This window comes from Pelophylax lessonae, assembly GCF_965119305.1.
Source record: "Pelophylax lessonae genome assembly, chromosome: 1".
Taxonomy (NCBI): domain Eukaryota; kingdom Metazoa; phylum Chordata; class Amphibia; order Anura; family Ranidae; genus Pelophylax; species Pelophylax lessonae.
The window spans coordinates 233,859,313-233,880,701 of NC_138768.1; the positions used below are offsets into that span (position 1 = coordinate 233,859,313).

Sequence of the window (21,389 nt, forward strand, 5' to 3'; positions counted from 1 at the left end):
CCATTGTCTTCTCGTGGCAGGCAGGGTATGGGGAAGCCATCCCCACTGGGAGAAGACAGTGATTATTGGTAGCCGCTATAGCAGCCGCTAGCAATAATTGCAGGTAAAAAAAATAAAAAAGGTGTATCTCTGTGCTGTGGTGGGGCGCCAGCTGACAAAGATAAGTAATATACAAAACTTATAAAAAATCTTAAGAAAAAATGTGAAGCAGCAAAAGTAAATGAACATCAATGAAATGTGAATACTGTGTTATAGACAAGATGTTGAAAGTCCAAAAAAGTGCTAAAGTGAAAAAAATGTATATACAAAGTTCAGTGCAAAGATGTGCACAAAAAATTGGTGGTGACTTGAAAAGTTAAGAAGATCACTTTTTTCAGGTCACCACCATTTTTTGTGCACATCTTTGCACTGAACTTTTTGCTTTCATAAATATGTTTATATTGCTGATTAGGGATGCACCGAAATGAAATTCTTGGCCGAAGCCGAATAATAATAAAATGTTTGGCCGAAGGCCGAATACCGAACGCGGTGTTTCGCATTTTTTCCATTTATTTTGCCAATTTTTTGTCCTCTCTCTTGTCCTCTCGTGTCTCTCTCTCTCTCTCTCTCTTGTCCTCTCACTCTCTCTCTCTCTTGTCCTCTCATGTCTCTCTCTCTCTCTCTCTCTCTTGTCCTCTCATGTCTCTCTCTCTCTCTCTCTCTCTCTCTTGTCCTCTCATGTCTCTCTCTCTCTCTCTCTCTCTTGTCCTCTCTCTCTCTTGTCCTCTCATGTCTCTCTCTCTCTCTCTCTCTCTCTCTCTCGTCCTCTCATGTCTCTCTCTCTCTCTCTCTTGTCCTCTCTCTCTCTTGTCCTCTCATGTCTCTCTCTCTCCCTAAATGTTACTGTAGGGAATGGGATTCAGTGCACACTGCAGCCTTGTACCATAGGGTTAATGTTAGTGACACTGTAGGGATTGGGAAGGATGCTGGGAATGTAAATCAGGAAGCATGCAGGCAGCCTTGTAAATTTTAATTGCAGATACAGGGCACTGGGCAGGTCAGGGTTAATGTGGTAACATCAATTACTCAGTGACAGTCAGTCAGTGTCAGTGTGGACTCGATCAGATTATACAGTGACAGAGTCAGTCATAGTGGTGGTAGTAGGAGGCTGGAGGTGAACTAGTAGTAGCCTGGAAAGGAGCACAGCCGCATACATACATTACTCACTCGTGCACTGCAGCCCGCCCCACACATTCAGTGAGTCTTACTCTCCTCCCTAGTTTTTTCAATGGCACATTCAGGAAGCCAATCACGCCGTGAGTAGCGGCACAGCGGAACCAATCAGGTGTGCAGGCACGCGTGATTGGTTCGCTGTGCAGCTAATCACGGCGTGATTGGCTTCCTGAATGTGCCATTGAAAAAACTAGGGAGGAGAGTAAGACTCACTGAATGTGTGGGGCGGGCTGCAGTGCACAAGTGAGTAATGTAATGTATGCTCACCGCTGAAGTGTCCCGGCTTCACGGAAGTCTGAGAGTCCTCCTGTCCTCCTCCAAGTCCCTTCCCCCTGTAAATATCATGACCTCGGCGATATGAATATCGCCTACGGCCACAGAACGATAGTCGATATCATATCGACTATCGTTCAGCCCTATTATTCGGCACAAAATTATTCGGCCTTTTGACTTATTCGGCCGAACACCGAAAGTGCTATTTTTTCTATTTTCGGCCGAATAATGTTCGGCCGCCGAATATTCGGTGCATCCCTATTGCTGATCCTATCATGTGACTGTGCATTTAAATCTATATTTTTTCATGCAAGATTGGACTTATATTTATACGTTTTTTTCACTTTAGCACTTTTTTGGGATTTTTTTCAATGTGTTGTTCATTTATAACATTCTATTGTTGTTCAATAATCTCAGGTAAAACCCAGCAGCCTGGTTGTATCCAAGTTGATTGACGTAGCATCACCGGAAGTGAACGGAAGTGACGAGGGTCTGGAATTTTCACGGGTCTGACTAAATTTTAGAACACCGGGACTAGAGACAATGGGGGCGGGGAATTTATCCAAGTATGGATAAAGGACTTGGTTCGAATCTCCACAAATGAAAAGGGTGCTTAATTTATGAGCTTCAATCACTTGAATAGATGTGCAAGAAAAGAGGATGGAGTTTTGTTTAGGGCATAGTAAGAAATAAGTGTAATTGGAGAGTCAAGTAAATATCCTGTAAGTATGAGATACCGCCCTTCAGGGTCTTTGATCAATGCCAGGAGGGAAAAAGGTGTTGTACGGTGGAAAGCCACTAATACCCCCCCCCCCCCCCCCCCCATTGCTTGGTCTTAGCCGAAGCTGTGAAAACCTGAGGGTATAGCGAGCCAAAGTATTTATGAGTTGATGTTGTAGTAAAATTGGTTTCCTGGAGACATATTATGTGTGCTTTCTTAGATGCCAAGGAACGAAAAGCTTTAGTACGTTTTTGTGGAATGCTAAGACCTTGTGCATTCAAAGTAAGCAAATTCAAAGGAGCCATAGGAGAATCAAAAAATAAATATGTGCACTAAATGCACACAGGAGCTACAAAGTCATAACACCCCGGGGAGAGGTAAAAGTACACAAGAAAAAGAGGAGGGGGTAGTGAAAGAAAGAGGGAAAAAGCAAAACATCCTATAAATTATTGAAATTTCTTACAATTTGTAGAAACGGCCTGCTGGGTGGCTGATAATCACAAGCCCAGAGGCCAAATGACTATCCGAGAAAGCCCTCCAAATAACAAAAGGAGGAGGTATGTCCAAGGATAAACAAAAAGGGGGTGCCTGTGACAACTTCTCAAACCAACAACAGCCATTATTCATATACATACAGAAGATAATAAAACCCCCGAGATTGGCTGGCAACTTGTGTCAAATAAGCACCTTGAAGAGGGAGATGGGGTGGGGGGAAGGGAGAAGGGAATAAGGGATAGGGTGGAAAATGGGAAGGTGGGATCAAGAAAAATGTAACTTATGACCTCGTGTTCCATAGTCATAAGCCAAACTAGCGATTTCAATATTTAACATGTAAAATACAAGTAGAATAACTATTTAAATCCTAAAGCCACGTACACACGCACAGATTGTTGGCCGTAAATTGTTGGCCAACGTCAGATCTGCCGATTGTAGGCTTGTAATGGGCCATACACACTATAAGATTTTCTGAAGACTTGAGGTCAAACCTAAACACTTTCAATTTGTATGCAATCTGGCAGGCCCTTGCACTACATAGAAAAGGTAAATCTGAAGGAAAAAGTCTTCAGAAAATCTTATAGTGTGTATGGCCCTTTAATGTACCAAGTCGATCGATCAACATGTTCCTTGCTCGATGATGCGGCGGTGTTGTAAAATTTTCCCGCGGCGGTGTGTGTGTCCCACCTCAGCCCCTCCTCCTCTCAGTCAGCTGTTAGCAAAGTCTTAAAATTTAATCGGACCTGGAAAATGTCTTGTGCGCATGCGCACCAGGGCTCGCAACAGCTGTCGCACCAGCTGGTGGTGACGTAGCATCACCGGAAGTGACCGGAAGTGACGAGGGTCCGGAATTTTCACGGGTCCGACTAAATTTTAGAACACCGGAAGACGTTATTTCAACTACTCCAGCAATACTCCTTGATAGATTCTTGGCTAGAGACAAACCCCATGCAACACCAATACACCGTTTACTCTCATCCTCATAAATCTTTTTCTCGAATTGATCATATACTAATCACAGTAGGCATGACTCCTGAGCTTATTTCTTCATTGATCCTCCCATTTATATTGACTGATCATAGTGCTGTATGCACTGCGCTAACATCCTTGATCCCTAAAACTCATGATTATACATGGTGTATTAATGATACTATTTTATACCATCCAACTCACTCGGCTGATTTAAAATTAGCTCTGAAAGACTACTTAACTAGTAACTCAACCACTGATGTTTCCCCATTGACACTTTGGGGGGCTCACAAAACTGTGCTCTGAGAAGCTTATATCTGCCAAGCCTCTTATCTTAAAAAAGAAAGACGTCAGTTACAACAAAAACTGGAGGATAAATTCAATTCTTCTCACGCAATCAAACCTTACTCCCGCAACTAGATTACAACTTGATAAAGCACAGCTTGATCTATTTCTATCTGACTCTGCTGATAAAATCTAAAGTAAATCTTGACACACGTTCTATCTTAAAGCTAATAAATCTGATACACTTATAACCCATACCCTTAAAAATAGGGATAGACCGATATGGTTTTTTCAGGGCCAATACCGATACCGATATTTTGGTCACAACGTATCGGTATCAGCCGATATGGGCCGATATTTTGTACATTTAAAGTTTTGAAAAATAAAGACAATTTTTGACACAAATCTGGTACTGAACATGTTCATTTTTGTTTAATGCTTAATGGCTGGCTTGCTGGCACCCTGTGGTGGGTGGCTGGCTGGCACCCTGTGGTGGCTGGCTGGCTGGCACCCTGTGGTGGGTGGCTGGCTGGCTCCCTGTGGTGGGTGGCTGGCTTGCTGGCACCCTGTGGTGGATGGCTGGCTGGCACCCTGTGGTGGATGGCTTGCTGTCTGGCACCTTGTGGTGGGTGGCTGGCTGGCTGGCACCCTGTGGTGGGTGGCTGGCTGGCACCCTGTGGTAGGTGGGTGGCTGGCACAGGGGCTGTGGGTGGCTGGCTGGTACAGGGCCTGTGGGCTGCTGGCTGGTACAGTGCCTGTGGCCGGCTGGTACAGGGTGTAGGTGGCTGACTGTCTGGCACCCTGTCTGTGGGTGGCTGGCTGTCTGGCACCATGTGGTGGGTGGCTGGCTGGCTGTCTGGCACCCTGTGTTGGATGGCTGGCTGGCACCCTGTGGTGGGTGGGTGGCTGGCACAGGGGCTGTGGGTGGCTGGCTGGTACAGGGCCTGTGCTTGGCTGGTACCGTGCCTGTGGCTGGCTGGTACAGGGCCTGTGGGTGGCTGGCTGGTACAGAGCCTGTGGGAGGCTGGCTGGCTGGTACAGGGCCTGTGAATGTGGGTGGGTGGCTGGCTGGAACCGGGCTGCTGTGGGTGGGTGTATGGCTGTGATACACTCCCGTGAGACTAGTCCCGACTCCAGACAAGGCTGTCAAAGGCGAGGGAGGCGGCCTAAGTAGGCAGAATGACATCACAAAAATATTGGCAATATCGGCCAGTTCCAGGGCCAATACCAATATATCAGGGAAAGTGCATATCAGCCGCCGATAATCGGTCTATCCCTACTTAAAAACCTAAATCGCCCTCCTAAACTGATTAAATTTAAATTATCCTGAGACACATATTCTAGTAACCCTGTAAAGATTATCCATACTTTCCAGAAAAACCTTGCCTCCCTATATAAAATGGAAGGCCCTTTAGACCAGACTGCGGCAGATTCCTTCTTTTCCCAAATAACACTACCAGCTATACCTTCGACTGATCGGGACAATCTTGAAAACCCCTTTACCACTACTGAAATCTTATTGGCTATTAAAGCTCTCAAGCTGAATAAACGTCCAGGTCCGGATGGTTTTTCAGCCACATACTACAAGGAATTTGCACATATTTTGCCTCCGAGTAATGCATTTAACTCTCTTCTTAATGGACATTCTTTTTGGCCTGAGACTTTGATGGCAATAGTTTCAATAATTCCTAAACCTCATTCTGATGACTCATCTTGGTCCAACTATAGACCTACAGTATTTCATTGCTCAATTTTGACATCAAGCTCTTAGCAAACGTTTTAGCAACCCCACTTTTGTTCGCTTTACTTATAGAACCCACTGCCCAATCAATTCGTTCTGATCCTTGAATTAAGGGTCTTGAACTTGCTGGTCATCAACATAAACTTTGTTTATTTGCTGATGATATCCTAATTTATATGTCTTCCCCACATATTTCAGCTCCTAACCTCATCCGAAAACTTGAATGTTTTGCCCAGATTTCAGGTCTAACCATCAACCCTCATAAATCTATGGCATTAAACATAGCCCTATCCTCTTCTGATTTACAACAAGCACAAGCATTCCTCCCTTTTTCATGGTCCTTCTCTCACCTGCCATACCTAGGTGTTACACTCACCACTAACCTCTCTAAACTTATTTTACAGAGCAAAGCAACTACTTTTGTCTGGGGCTCTTCAAAACCCTGACTTCTGAAACACACCCTATACCTTCCTAAGAATAGAGGTGGCCTCGAATTTCCCAATTTTACTACCTATTACTATGCGGCCCAATTTGCACAACTACCCAAATATCACGCAACCTCTGAAGTCCCACTTTGGGTAACGTTAGAATCCGTGGATTGCGATCCATTGTCTCTGGCTAACCTTTTGTGGTTGCGCCCGTCAGATTTCGCAAAAAACTCACTAACCCAATCACCAAGCATCTTCTTGCTCTTTGGGACAAATTCAAATTAACGTACGGTTTACAATCCCCACATATCCCACTTCAATCATTTCTTAAAAACCATTTTCTTTATACTAACTGGATCTCCCCTAAATCCTTTTTAGCATGTTCTGCTTCTAATCTAACTAGATTCTGAGAATTGACGTCTCCCACCTCAATCAAATCATTCCCCACTTTATGTGAAAATCATGTACTTCCGAAATCAGAACTCTTTAGATACCTTCAAATAAACATTTTTTTCATACCATATATTCAAGACGGAGTTAGACTCAATAATCTATCCTGTTTTGACGACATATGTAAACGTGATCCCTACACAAAAGGACTGGTTTCGACTTATGCCCAACTTATTGCCAAACCTGATGCTGAATCCCCTATCTATGTAGCTAAATGGGAGTCTGACTTTGGGCGTAAGTTAGAAACAACTGATTGGAATGAGATATGGGATGTAACAAAATCATCATTGCAAAATACAGATGCATTATAAACAAATAATAAAGTACTCACACGATAATATTTGGTCCCTGCAATGATTGCAAAATTTACCCCCAGTTACCCTGCATCTTGCTTCCGAGGTTGTACTGCCCTTGGGTCACATTCACATATTTGGTGGGATTGCCCGGTAGTTACAAAATTTTGAAAGGAAATATTCCATATACTTTCTACATTGTTTGAAGAGCCCATCCCTCCTGACCCCTCCATAGCACTTCTAAATTTAAGATCGACTAACCTGACCCGATCCCACTTTAAACTCCTTCTGCAAGTCACTACGGCTGTAAAACAGACCATCGCCAAAGTCTGGAAATCCCCAACGCTGATAATGGCTGAAGCCAAACATAAAGTTAACTAAGCTGTGATCCATGCCAAAATAAAAGCCATCACTCGTGACAAAATTTGCAACTTTGAGAAAATTTGGCGCCCTTGGGTCACACACTATTTACCCTCAAACTTTGATGAATCCTTATTGATGCCTTGGTTATTTATACATTCAAGCTTCTTTTATGTATATTAAACGCTTGAGGTCGCACATTATCCCGGGGATTATCTTTAACCTTATCCCTATCCTTTTTTTTTTCTCTTATTCCTATTTCTTTTTCCTATTCTTACTTTTCTTGCTCCTCTTTTCCCTTCTTTTACTCTTTCCATGTGGTTCAGGTAGCAACATTTATACCTACGCTTTCTATACATGTAACATTATATTGTTGTGCTTTAATAAGCTTCACATCTTAGTCGGTTATGATATATTAGATTTTGATCCTTTTCTAGATATTTTCAAGGGTGAATTTTCTTATTTGCTATACCTATTTTTGAACTACATTGTATTCATTATATTACATTATTTTTGTAATTATCTTTATACCCGTACTTTTATGATGTTACTTTCATATTGTTGCATCTAAACCTCCTTGTATAATATGTTAAAACTCAATAAAATAAGTTTTGGCAAGGAAAGAATATTAAAATAAATAAAATGTTGGTTAATATTTTGCTGCTTACAGTCCTTAGATGCGGTGACTACAACCTTCCTGCCCTAGGATAACAATGCTCACTCAGAGTCACTGCAATATATCTTTAGGGGAACAGCAATGTCCACCCAGGCTGCTCTCCTGATTTGGACTACAATCTCCCCCACGCTGCTAACCACCATTACATAGGTGAAGGGGTTGTTCTGTAGTTCACAGATCGCTATAAAGGCTAATAACATTTCATACCAGTGCACAGGAAGTTTTAGGGAAACAATATTTTCAGCAGGACCAACAATCTATTTTCTGTAATTGCAGAGCATGTACTTAGCTTGAAAAAGGAAAATTAATGCAGCCCACTACATATAAGAAATGGTAAATTGCAATATATTATATATTTGTTCTTGGTGTAAGCTGACCATACATACAGACATTCTGACAGCTGGCACCTGTGGCTGTCAGAATACCCAAATACTGGCTGCATCTGATTGGATGGCAAATGTAAAATTTTTGTTTGCTGTTTATTTGTTAGCTGCTCCCGCTGGCCACTTGAAGTTAGAATGATACACTGTGTTATCAAAAGTATCGGGACATCTGCCTTTACACGCACATGAACTTAATGGCATCTCAGTCTTAGTCCGTAGGGTTCAATAATTATTTTGGCCCACCCTTTGCAGCTATAAAAGCTTCAACTCTTCTGGGACGGCTGTCCACAAGGTTTAGGAGTGTGTCTATGAGAATGTTTGACCATTCTTCCAGAAGCGGATTTGTGAGGTTAGGTGTGAAGTCATGTGGGAACAGGAAGGGGCCATCCCCAAACTGTTCCCACAAAGTTTGGAGCATGAAATTGTCCAAAATGTCTTGGTATGCTGATGCCTTAAGAGTTCCCTTTACTGGAACTAAGGTGCCAAGCCCAACCCCTGAAAAATAACACCACATCATAATCCCCCCTCCACCAAATGATTAGGACCAGTGCACAAAGCAAGGTCCATAAAGACATGGATAAGTGAATTTGGGGTGGGGGAACTTGACTGTCCTGCACAGAGTCCTGATCTCAACCCGATAGAACAGATTTAGGATGAATTGTCCAACTTCAGTGCCTGACCTCACGCATGTGCTTCTGAAAGAATGGTCAAACATTTCCATAGGCACACTCCTAAACCTTGTGGACAGCCTTCCCAGAAGAGTTGAAGCTGTTATAGCTGCAAAGGGTGGGCCAACTCAATATGGAACCCTGGGGACTAAGACTGGGATGCCATTAAAATCCATGTGCGTGTAAAGGCAGGCATCTCAATACTTTTGGTAATATAGTGTATCTTCTGTGCTCTAATGCCTCCTGAGATATGCACATCTTATATACCAGGATGCTTCAGGCTCTATTTATACAGCTGTAAGTGAGGGAACTTGTGAGCACATCATCAGGGGGCCAGGTTGCCAGAGCCAGGAAGAGGCACCCGACACCTGGTGACATCAGCGACCAAGGTGGCAGCGTGGGACCCAGAGTGTGACAGCTGCGTAGCAGATCACAGTAGGACAGCGCTGGATTGGCTGACTGGGTGAATATGTGAATTCTGCATTATACCAGTAGAAAAAGGTAGGAGTGGAATAAAAAAAAACATGGTGGATGGAAGGGGGGGGGGGGGGTGTGCGGCTTGAAATTCCTGGTGCCTATTCATTCCTACTTTATATTATCTTTTGAAATTAGTGTCCATTCCTTTTGCATCTTGGGTCTACCTAGGAAACAGAATTTATTCTGCCTATTAAAAATGTATGCTTCTGTAGGTAATGTGATCATGGAAGACAAGTGCAGCCTCATAGTTTATCAGCATATGGCCTGCTGTTACATCATTGATCATGCATCATTCATCATTCATCACTGCTGACTCATTGGCCACAGAATTACACAGAGAAAATTTGTTTATTTAACAGCCACTGCTATTCTAAAGAAGTTTAGTTAAAGTTATTTAATTAAAAAAAAAATCCAAGGTATTACTCCTATATTTGATATCTGTAATACTAGGCAAAACGTAAAATTAGAAAATGGCCTGTAGTATGTACATGCATTTAGTCCATTACAAATCCATTGAAAGAGTAATAATACTGTACTTAAAAATCAGTGCTAAAAACAGTAATAAATATTGATGATGGCAATCAAGAGTTTTTAATTCCCTAAAATGTTGTAAGCAAAATCCTGGCATTTTGACAAAATGCATTGGAGTCAATGGGAAAGGTGAAATTTAGAAGGTTTTTGATGGTTTGAAAGGAATGGGCTTGAAATGGTCCTGGAGATTGTGGAAGTTGCTGGACCTATTCTTGTGCCACAAAACAGCCTCTTGTTAGATTCATTATCTTTTTTGAAGCAAATTTCTCCTAACCATTTAACAAAATCGTTTCCTCATTGGTAATGAGCAATTTCAAGGCCCCCACACCGTAGTGATGAATGTTGCCAGTTTACACGCCATGTGTACCTCCCTGTCCTAATCTGAAACTGGTTGTACATGTGCTAAGACGATGTATGCGTGGCATGTGTGAGGTATTGTTCTTAAACACAAAAGCAGACATAAATGAAGCAAGCATATGGAGATTTTCACAAAGAGCAATGGTGCAAAGTAATTCTTCGAAAAAAGTTTAGAACTTTTAAACACTTCCACTCCTAAACTCCTAAATAAAAGAGCTGTCAAGCACTCAACTTGTTAAAGCACATCAATCATTAGATACATAAGTGTATGCATGCTAAGTAATATGTGACGTTTACAGATCTTGAATACCTTTTAAAGGACTTGCAGTACTCAATGCCTTTATTGTCCTTTCTTCTCAGAAAGCAGGCAATGTCTGGTTCTGGTTTCCAAGGTCCACATATGCTTCTTGGACTTTAGCCCCACAAGCTGAACAAGAAAAAGCTATTGATTCTCCCATCACTGTTAAATAGTTTGGATGGAGGAACCCGCATCTCTGGTCATTATACTCTGACATTTGGCACCCCTGGTGATCAGAATCCCAGAATAATGGCGGCAGCTGACTGGGTGCTGCCAGTGTTCAGCCAACAATTTTCTATCCAGCTCCTTTGATTTTCAGATCAAAGAAAGTTGAGTAGTTGGGTGCCAACAGGGACGCCTATGTCTTGGAGTTTGGTAGGTCTTCAGGAACCAGGCAAAATCCACTCCATGTATGGCCAGCTTTAGATACTGACCCATGAATAATGCAGTAGTGTAACTCCTTACGTGTATGGTAGCCTTAATGTTCTTGACGGTGTGTTAACATTATACAGCTAAATCCCCCTGCTTCTACCTGCAGTCTGTGCCTAGCCAGTTTTAAAATCCATCACAATTACACAGCTCTTTTCCCTTGCACCTACCTATGACCTGTCAGAATACTACGGAGTCACCAGTGCAGGAAGGAGAGCCGAGGAAATGCTTCCACCTGCCCAAAGCAGAGTACCAGAGATGTATAGTAACTAAGTAGAACTACTTCACTACTGTACTTAAGTACCGAAAGGCGGTATCTGTACTTTCCTAGAGTAGAATTTTTTTCTCCTACTTCCACTTTTACTTCGCTACATTTTTTCAATGATTTCAATACTTCTACTCCGATATTTTTTTTTGTGCTGCATAGTTAACTCGTTACTATTATAAAAATTACCACTGCCAGAATTAGGGATGCCCCGAAATTTCGGCCGATAATGGGTTAACAGTGCCGAAAATAAATATGGCCGCCGTGGGGAAGGAGGATGGCGCAGCGCACCGCAGGGCAGGTTTTAAAAGTCCCGCCTCTGGCCGGCCGTCCGCCTCTTAATGACGTCCCTACTACGATCTGTGCATTATGAATTATACCAGGCGGGGCGAGCGGCCGCTATAGAGAGAACTAATGTGATCCATCCCTGTCAGCTCAGCACGTCTATGTGTGAATGAGAACCAGTGGCAGGTAATTAACCCTTTTTTGCTGCATTAGTGCAACCAGTATCAGTGTTAATTAACACTGGTTGCACTAATGCAGCACAAAGGGGTTAATTACCTGCCACTGGTCGATCACTATTAGATGAGTGACCAGCAGTGACAATACATTAACCCCTCATGCTTCATAATACAAATACCATTGGTAATTAAATTAACCTCTTGCCAACTCATCACAGTACATATACTGTGACAGGGTGGCAGCGACAGGTGTACGTCACTACCTGTTTTTGGTGTATGCCCCTGTTCTATCCATTTCAAATTTTTTTTGGGGAAAAAGTAATTTTCGGTTTTCGGCCAAGGGCGTCCTGCATTTTCGGTTTCGGTTTCGGCCCAAAATTTTCATTTCGGTGCATCCCTAGCCAGAACAGTAGATGGCAGGTTTCATGAAGCTCAAAACATGTGTATTATCAGCACATACGAAAATAAATGCTACTGTATGTATAAATAAAAGCTGCATTTGAAATAATAAAAAACAATATGATGTTCAAACTTTTGACTTCTTTCTTTCATAACTACATAACACAGTACTTGTACTTTTACTTTCAGTACTTGAGTAGCAATTTTTTTTTTCAAAACTACTGGTACTTTTACTTTCAGTACTTGAGTAGCAACATTTTTTAAAAAAACTACTTGCAATACTTCAGTACAAAAAATGTTGAATACTTTAGTACTTCTACTCAAGTCACTTTTTGACCGAGCACTTCTACTTCTACTCAAGTCACTTTTTGATCGAGCACTTGTACTTTTACTCAAGTATGGGTTTTGAGTACTTTATACAACTCTGCAGAGTACTGATAACATTCTACTGGCATACAGATTTTGAGAGACTGGCTAGGCTCAGACAATTAGAGGTTACGTGATAATGCAGCTACTTTCTTGGAAAAAAAAATATACTACTGCTTTATATTATAACATGTAAGGAATGTATTCTTTAAGTTACTGACCTTGCTGATTGAATATTATTGTATCTTTTTACCATCAGATATCTGGTGGCATCATTTACAGGGATATCACTGAAGATGCGTCTTACCTGGATCTAAAATCACCTAGGTGGTAAAGATGAAGCCTTGCAATGTTATGCTTTTTACTCTTACATTTACACTCTGTGACCTGACTGTATCCACTGTTCTGTATACATACAGCTGTAAAAAGGCAAGTATTTTTGAAGATGTGATGCAATTTAATATATTTCACTCTATGCTGGATGTCTGGGGAACCACTTTGCTGAGGACCTGTCTATGTGTTGGAGCTGTCATAGGTGTATCCTGGAACAGGGCGAATGGTCCCCAACGACTACGGGCATCTATTATGCCAATGACTCTGCTGTGCTACCTCATTGCTTCTTATGCCATGATAAAATTGCTGCTGTTTTCTGAAGAGGAAAAGCCCATACAGGATGCCTGGTTCTGGAGTCTTTTGTCGTGGACTTGGCTGTCATCCGCTCTGACCCTCTTTGCATGGAAACAGATGGGAGAGTTCCCCTCCTGCAGACAGGAAACAACTATGTATTCTGGCCTTCCAGATGACCAGGAGGTAGCACAGGTGGGCACACAAAGACGAGAGGTGGAAAGTGACACATCGGGGTCAACCATAGGAAGTCTTCTTTCTTATTCTAAAAAGGATTCTGGTTACCTCTTAATAGCTTTTTTTTTCCTTATTCTATGCACATTGGGTAAGTGATGAACATTTTCTCTCTAAAGACAAATACTTAGCAGATCTGTAATATTCTGTTATATGCTCAGTAGTGTACTAGCATTTGAAAAAAATAAATAAAAATATATATAAGTATATATATTTTTATTTTTAATATTATTATACAGTATCTATCTTATCTATCTCTCTATCTCTCTATCTATCTCTCTATCTATCTCTCTATCTCTCTCTCTATCTCTCTCTCTATCTCTCTCTCTATCTCTCTCTCTATCTCTCTCTCTATCTCTCTATCTATCTCTCTATCTATCTCTCTATCTATCTCTCTATCTCTCTCTCTATCTATCTATCTCTCTCTCTATCTATCTATCTCTCTCTCTATCTATCTCTCTCTCTATCTATCTATCTATCTATCTATCTATCTATCTATCTATCTATCTATCTATCTATCTATCTATCTATCTATCTATATCTATCTATATAGATAGATAGATTTTCTTATTATTATACAGCACCAACAGATTGCACCCAAAATGCATGGGAGACAATATGGCAATCAGAGGGCCCAGCTCGTTAGAGCTTACAATCTAAAAGTTTATTCTTATTTTTCTAGCTCTCATATTACATCACTATGGGGTGTATTTATAAAGAATTTGCATTACTGTTCATCCATCAACATTGCGTGTAAATTCATTCTGTGCAAATGGGACAAAATCCAATGTTCTCATGCTATGTTCTATGCAGCTTAACCACTTGCCGCCCGCCCACCGTCAAATGATGGCGGATCGGTGCGGCTCTCATTCTGGGATGACGGGGGCGCGCAGCGCAGCGATCGTGACTGCGCTGTTCTCCTAGGACCATGGCGCAACCCCGATCTTGGTACAGAGCCAATGATGGGGCTCTTTACCCATGTGATCGGCTGTGTCCAATCACAGCCGGCCACATGTAAATGAGGAAGTGCCGTTTACCGGCTATCCTCGCCTCACACTGTCAGAGTGTGTTGTGAGGAGAGCCGGTCAGCGGCTCTTCCTCAGAGGGAAGTCCAGGAAAGGTGATCAGGGCACTGATCATCAGTGCCCTGATTACAGTAAACTACAACAGTGCCCAAATAGTACCCAATCAATGCCCATCAGTGACACAAAACAGTGCCCAATCAATGCCCATCAGTGACATCAATCAGTACCCACAGTAACCTATCAGTGCCCATTAGTGATGCCAGTCAGTGCCCATCTGTGCTGCCCATCACTGCCTATCAGTGTCGTCTGTCAGTGCCCATCAGTGCCATCCGGCAGTGCCCATCAGTGCCACCCACCAGTGCCGCCTATCAGTGCCCACCAGTTCCGGCTATCAGTGCCACCTATCAGTGCTCATCAGTGTCGCATATCAGTGCCACCTATCAGTGCAGCATATTCGTGCCTCCTCATCATTGCCCATAAGTGCCAACTCATCAGTGCCCATAAGTGCCACCTCATCAGTGCCCATCAGTGCAGCCTATCAGTGCCACCCCATCAGCGCACATCAGTGAAGGAGAAAAACTACCTATTTACAAAATTTACTGACAGAAATTAAGAAAAACTTTTTTTTTTTTTCAAAATTTTCAGTTTTTTTTATTTTTTTAGTAAAAAAATAGAAAACCCAGCGGTGATTAAATACCACCAAAAGAAAGCTCTACTTGTGTGAAAAAAATGTAATTTTGAAAGCTGAAAATTGACCTAGGCAAACAGGACTTTCGATCTTCACCCCTCTTCCTTCCGGGTTCGCAGACTCCAGCTGTGTGAGTGGCCAGAGCACGCAGGAGTCACCATCCACGGCACATGACTCTAAATGAACGAATCGGGTGTCCGTTCCTTCAGAGCGCATGCCCCGATGATGACACCGACTTCATGTACAGTAAATATCTCCTAAACGGTGCATGTTTAGGAGATATTTACACTTTTTACAGTACCTATAGGTAAGCCTTAATGTAAAATGAATGTATGGGAGTTTACTCCCACTTTAAATGTGTGAATGCAGGAAATACCACATAATAGCCACTAGATGGAGCTGAGGAGCTTACCTATTTGCTGTTATAGTCAGTCTCATTTAGTGGCCACATTGCACTATTTTCCCCATTCATACATTCTCAATCTGCAGAGTATATAGCTTGAGAATATTCGATTTTACCCTAATAGCACAGAACAAATTTACAAACAGATTTGATGGATGAACAGCATGCAAATTTTTTATAAATACACCCTTTCTTAGTAAGGTTCTGACCACAAACATGTATTTAGGTGAGATTTTGACCTCACTGTCTGTATGTTTGATCCTGGTCAGTGACTTATTGGTTGGCGATATCACATGATGTGCGTGACAGCCAGGGAAGTAGCATAAAGTCAGGTTCCCATAACTATACCATGACATGTTTTCTCTCAGAAGATTAGTAGCCCTAAAAGCTCATTTAGAACCTACAATTTATCCTATAGGATACCTGCCTTTAATGATAAATGTGGGTATTTGTCCACCTTTAACATATTCTGATGATCCTCACCTCTCTGTCACTTTTTATTTTGTTAATTGTTCACATCATTTTTTCAATAAAATATTCCTACTGGAGTCAGTAGTGTAAAGGTGGTTCAAAAACGTATTCCCAGTGTATTTCTGGCCAAAACAGTCAAGGTGCCCATCCCAGAGCATATCAAAATCACCATCAATGTTAAATGGTTTGATCTCTAGATTTTGAGATTTTTGTCAAACGGTACATATTATTATACACTGCCTGACCAAAAAAAAAGTCACCACCAAAAAAAAAAGGTAACACACTCTAATATTTTGTTGGCTTTGATTATGGCATGCATTTGTTGTGGCATTGTTTCGATAAGCTTCTGCAATGTCACAAGATTTATTTCCGTCCAGTGTTGCATTAGGTTTTCACCAAGATCTTGTATTGATGATGGGATAGTTGGACCACTGCGCAAAGACTTCTCCAGCACATCCAAAAGATTCTCAATGGGGTTAAGTTCAGGACTCTGTGGTGGCCAATCCATGTGTGAAAATGTCTCATGCTCCCTGAACCACTCTTTCACAATTTGAGCCCGATAAATCCTGGCATTGCCATCTTGGAATATGCCCGTGCCATCAGGGAAAAAAAATCCATTGATGGAATAACCTGGTCATTCAGTATATTTAGGTAGTCAGCTGACCTCATTCTTTGGGCACATGCAGTAACTAGCCAATAGGATAGTTACTGCATGCTTAGTTTAGTTAGTTGCTTAGTTAATTCCAGGTGGCGACTTTTTTTTTTGGCCAGGCAGTGTATATTATTTTTTACTGGAAATATTTTTATTATAAATTAGAAAAATTCAAACATATTTTCTTACTTGTTTTTATAAAGTACAGTTAATAAGTGGGTTCATCCATAAATGCAATCCCACAGTTTTGGGGTAGAATTCGCCCCTCTCACATTTCATCAGAAAAGCTCCCTTCAAAATATTATCACAAGCATATCACTCCACCCTTACCTTCAAAGCCACTGATCTAACTTTTGAGCCATATGCCTTGTTTTGGAATAATCAAAATTAACATACAGTTCTAAAAGTCTCTTCTTTTTTCTACCTTGAGACTTACAACAGTGTTTACAACAGTGCAAGTATTTTCCAAAATCTGTATTTATAATAAAAAAATTAAAAAAAAATCTTAGATTTTTGTCCTGTGCAACTTGCATGTACATTCATTCTGTGTGAATGGGGGCAAAAATGAATGTAATTTTTCTCCATGTTGAATGTTTTTCATTCATTCAGAATCAGGAAATATTGAATTATGGCCACTAGATGGAGCAGATGATCATATAAAATAAGTATTTATCCTCAGATCCATTTAATGACCATAATAGCGTATTTGGCAAATGTCTTACAAACAAATCCCTAAGTGCTAGTCCATCAGGTCAGTAATTGTTAAAATAAGGGTTACAATGCTGTATAGAAATTTGTTAACAATCCCGTATTATTTTATTGGTTTCATTTGGAAGTCTAGTTGTGAAACCTTGCTGTTTGCAGGCATCTAGTGAACCAGATTACCAAATCTATTATATTATCTGATATTGTTACCTCTAGGCATTTATTAAAAGTGTCTTACATTGTATATATTAGTTGTACCTCTGGGTACAATGTACAATGTACATGTATGCAATTAGGAATGTGGGGGATATATACACATCAGAGGACTGGCAAGCTCCCTGATGTCAGATGTAGCAGAGGAGGGTTTTAGGAACCCTAAGGCTGGGTTCACATATGCCGCGGTTCACAGCATGGGGCCCAGTGCGTCCCTGTTCACCAATTCAGGTGCGAATCAGGTCTGAATTTTTGCCTGAATTCACACCTGAATCAGAACCAAAGTCCCACAAATGTGGACCATGGCCACCCCGGAGCTGTGTGAACCGGCTCCATTGAGAGCTGGTCACACTCGCCTGTCATGCGAATTGAATGCGGGGAAACCCACATCCAATTCGCATATGTGCGAACCCAGCCTTAGCAATCTCAGGTCTTAACCACTTAAGCCCCCGGAAGATTTTACCCCCTTCCTGACCAGGGGCTATTTTGCGATTCAGCGTGACTTTAACAGACAATTGCGCGGTCGTGCAACGCTGTACCTAAACGAAATTGATGTCCTTTTTTCCCCCACAAACAGAGCTTTCTTTTGGTGGTATTTGATCACCTGTGCGATTTTTTGATCATGCGCTATAAACAAAAAAAGAGCGTCAATTTTGCAAAAATAACAATATTTTTCACATTTTTTTAGATGAAATTCCCAAAAAAAATGTAAAAATCAAAATTTTTTAACATTTTCGGCCAATTTGTTTTATGCTACATATGTTTGGTAAAAAAAAACACAAAAAGCCTATTTTGATTGGTTTGCGCAAAAGTTATCGCGTTTACTAACAAAGGGAAAGATTTTTGTCATTTTTGTTGTTTTTTTTTTAACAAGTACTGGCGGCGATCTGCGATTTTTTTGCGGGACTGCGACATTGCGGCGGACAGATTGGACCCTTGACTGACATTTTTGACACTTTTGGGGTTACCAGTGACATTACTGCAGTAATCAGTGCTATACATATGCACTGTTACTGTAAAAATGACACTGGCAGTGAAGGGGTTAACTGTATTCTAGAGGGAGGGGTTAAGTGTGTCCTAGGGGCGTGCTTCTAACTGTGATTGGACATGGCTACTGGTGTAAGAACAGAGATCAACAGTCCTACATAGTAGAACCGTCTGATCTCCATTCTTACACAGGGAAGAATGACAGGCGGCTTTGTTTACATTAGCCACCTGCCTTTCTTCCGTTGTTTCAGACGATCGCGAGTGCCCGGCGGACATCGGGTCCGCCGGGCACACGCGCAGGGGGTCTGTGACCGCGCGGGAGCGGGAGCGCGCCTCCGGCGGCGCGCGCTCGCTCCCTAGAAGCCTTACAGGCTAGCGACGTAGTACTACGTCGCTTTGCCTGTGAGGGGCTGACCGCCGCAGTAAATAGTCGTGCGGCGGTCGGCAAGTGGTTAATCGATCCTCCTAGCACAAAGATGCATCAGCCTAAGGCCTTATGCACAATGGACGTTATAAAAAGGCCAGTAGCGTTAGCTGTAGGATGGCGCGTGAAAAAAGCAAGTTTTGCATTAGCGTTTTTCCACGTTTGCGTTTTTTAGCAAAACTATACTCTCATAAATGACCAGTAGCTTTTCTGTGTTTTTCAGTGTTAAAACTCCACTTCAAATGCAGTAGTTCTGAAAAAAAAACGCTGGGAGTTTACTGGCTGCAAAAAAAAACACCTGACGCCCAAAACAGCAGCTGTAAAAACGCCCAGTGTGCATGAGGCCTACTACCTTACACATTGCAAGACACAGCTAAACCCACCTGTTTGGAGGTCAGACTCTATGTAGCCTTATTACAAACCTGGCCTAACCTCAGTAAACCAAACAAAGCTTGATCATGCTTTTGTGTCATCCATTATAGCTGGGCCAACACAACAGGATATGTTTGATCCAGGCTTAAAGTTCGTTCAGAATCTAGCTTGAGTAGTAGAATATAAAAGTGATGTTCACAAACATCTCAACCGTACCTGAGCACAAAATAACTCATTGACAACCCCATTAAGGCATTTTTTTAGACCACTTAAAGTGTAAGTCCACCTAAAAACTAAAATTCCTGCTTCAATAGACATCCACGATCTAACACTAACCTATCTAGCCCTGTAAATAAGAAATCAGTAAACATACCTTTTTTGAAGCCAATCAGATCCGGGCTTGAGTAGCGGAAGCGCTGCAGAGGAAACAGAGGACAGCGACTGAAATAAATGGGGAGTGATGTCTCCCATAGACTTACTATGGGGCTTCCATTGTCGGCTGTGTCTTCTGCATACGCCTCCATAGCGAAGCTGCAGCTGACAGCTCAGCGTGGGATCGGGTCAAAACAGCTTCAAAAAAGGTATGTATACTTACTTCTTTACAGGGCTAGATAGGTTAGTGTTAGATCGTGGAGGTCTGTAGATGCAGGGATTTTAGTGTTAAGGTGATCTTCTACTTTAACATAGTTTCTTTTGTTATAGCTCTTCATATGCACCCTTTGGTCATGTACAGTTCCATATGTTTTGTGCCCTCTAGTTTTTCTTCACAGTCTAAACAGGCCATGGAAGTTCCTTTTCTAGTACAGATACAGCATAGCTAAACCCCAAAACAAAATTGAATATGTTGTAGCTTACCAGTGTGTTGATTTTTTTTTTTTTTTTTGTTTATTTTCATCTGGTGATCTGTCCAATAGCACACTTCTTTGGGTGGCTACACTCTCTTGGAAGAGCAATGGAGCCACCCTTGGACAGCAGGATTGTCAACCTGTGGAGTGGGTAGTGTTAGATTCACTAGCAAATTTTTATTTTAACCAAACAAAACTTTATTGAGTCATGTACAGTAAATAACAAAAATCAAAAAATCAAGAAAAAATACAACAGATAAGAGTACAGTAGTACACACGAAGGAACACATGTAGCAATACATATTGAGATGGCAAAGCCGAAGCAATTGCCGTGCTGTGCATAAGAAGCCAAGTAATTAGTGTAGAAGCGTATGATGGCAGCCGTGGGTGAACCAAAAAGTAGCAGCATATAACCAGAAGATTAGAGTTAGGGCTAGGCAAGCAGATAAACAAAAAATCTTAAACAGTATAACTTGGTACAGATCTGAAATTTAAGGGGAACATGTGACGGAGTCCTCCAGCCACCTGTCCAAAATTTTGTGGTATCGTTTCAGACATCCTCTGTTAACATACAACACCCTCTTATAGGGAAGAGTGGCATTGATTCCAGGCAGACAGAGTGGGAGGGGACGGCTGGATCCAGGTGCGGGCTATCAATTTTCTAGCAATAAAGAGGGTTTCATGTAAAAAACGTGTCATGTGCTTGTCCATGTCCTCATCAGGGAATAGTCCCAGTCGGCACAGCTTAGAATCGGCTGACACCGGGGAACCCATGCGGTCATGGAGAAATTGGATCACCTGCATCCAGAAACCTTGGATGCACGGGCAATGCCACAGAATATGCCTGAAAGTACCCGGGGACAGGAGACACTTGGGGCAAATGTGGGACTTGGAACGGACAAACCTGGCTATTCTGACTAGGGTAAGATATGCCCTCTGCACGATATAAATCTGTGTGAGTCTGTCAGAGAATCGAGTGTACAAGACTCAAGGGCGTCATTCCAGTCATCATCGTCTAGGTCCCCTAGATTAACTAGCAAATTTAGATGGACTTGACTAACAAATATAAGCAGAACTCCAGCTAACCACTTCACTGCTCACACCTGTACACCCCCCAAAGGACCAGAGAAATTTTAGCATTTCTGCCATGGGCCTGTTTATTCGGCAATAACTTTGTCATTATCTAAAGCGGAACTTCCATCTCTCAGT

The 21,389-nt window shown here is 41.9% G+C and overlaps 1 protein-coding gene across 2 annotated transcripts in view; it reads left to right on the top strand.

Annotated features, from left to right (window-relative positions):
* Nucleotides 1-21,389, top strand: part of ABCB9 (ATP binding cassette subfamily B member 9) — a 102,118-nt gene that overhangs the window by 4,757 nt on the left and 75,972 nt on the right. The window contains exons 1-2 of one of the 2 annotated variants that reach the window (XM_082273172.1): nt 9,345-9,455; nt 12,797-13,486. In XM_082273172.1, the coding sequence (XP_082129298.1) occupies nt 12,874-13,486 (613 nt within the window). In that variant the 5' untranslated portion in view covers nt 9,345-9,455; nt 12,797-12,873. Of the gene's footprint in view, nt 1-9,344; nt 9,456-12,796; nt 13,487-21,389 lie in introns of those variants that run through there. The other variant, XM_082273171.1, reaches the window with a different exon arrangement.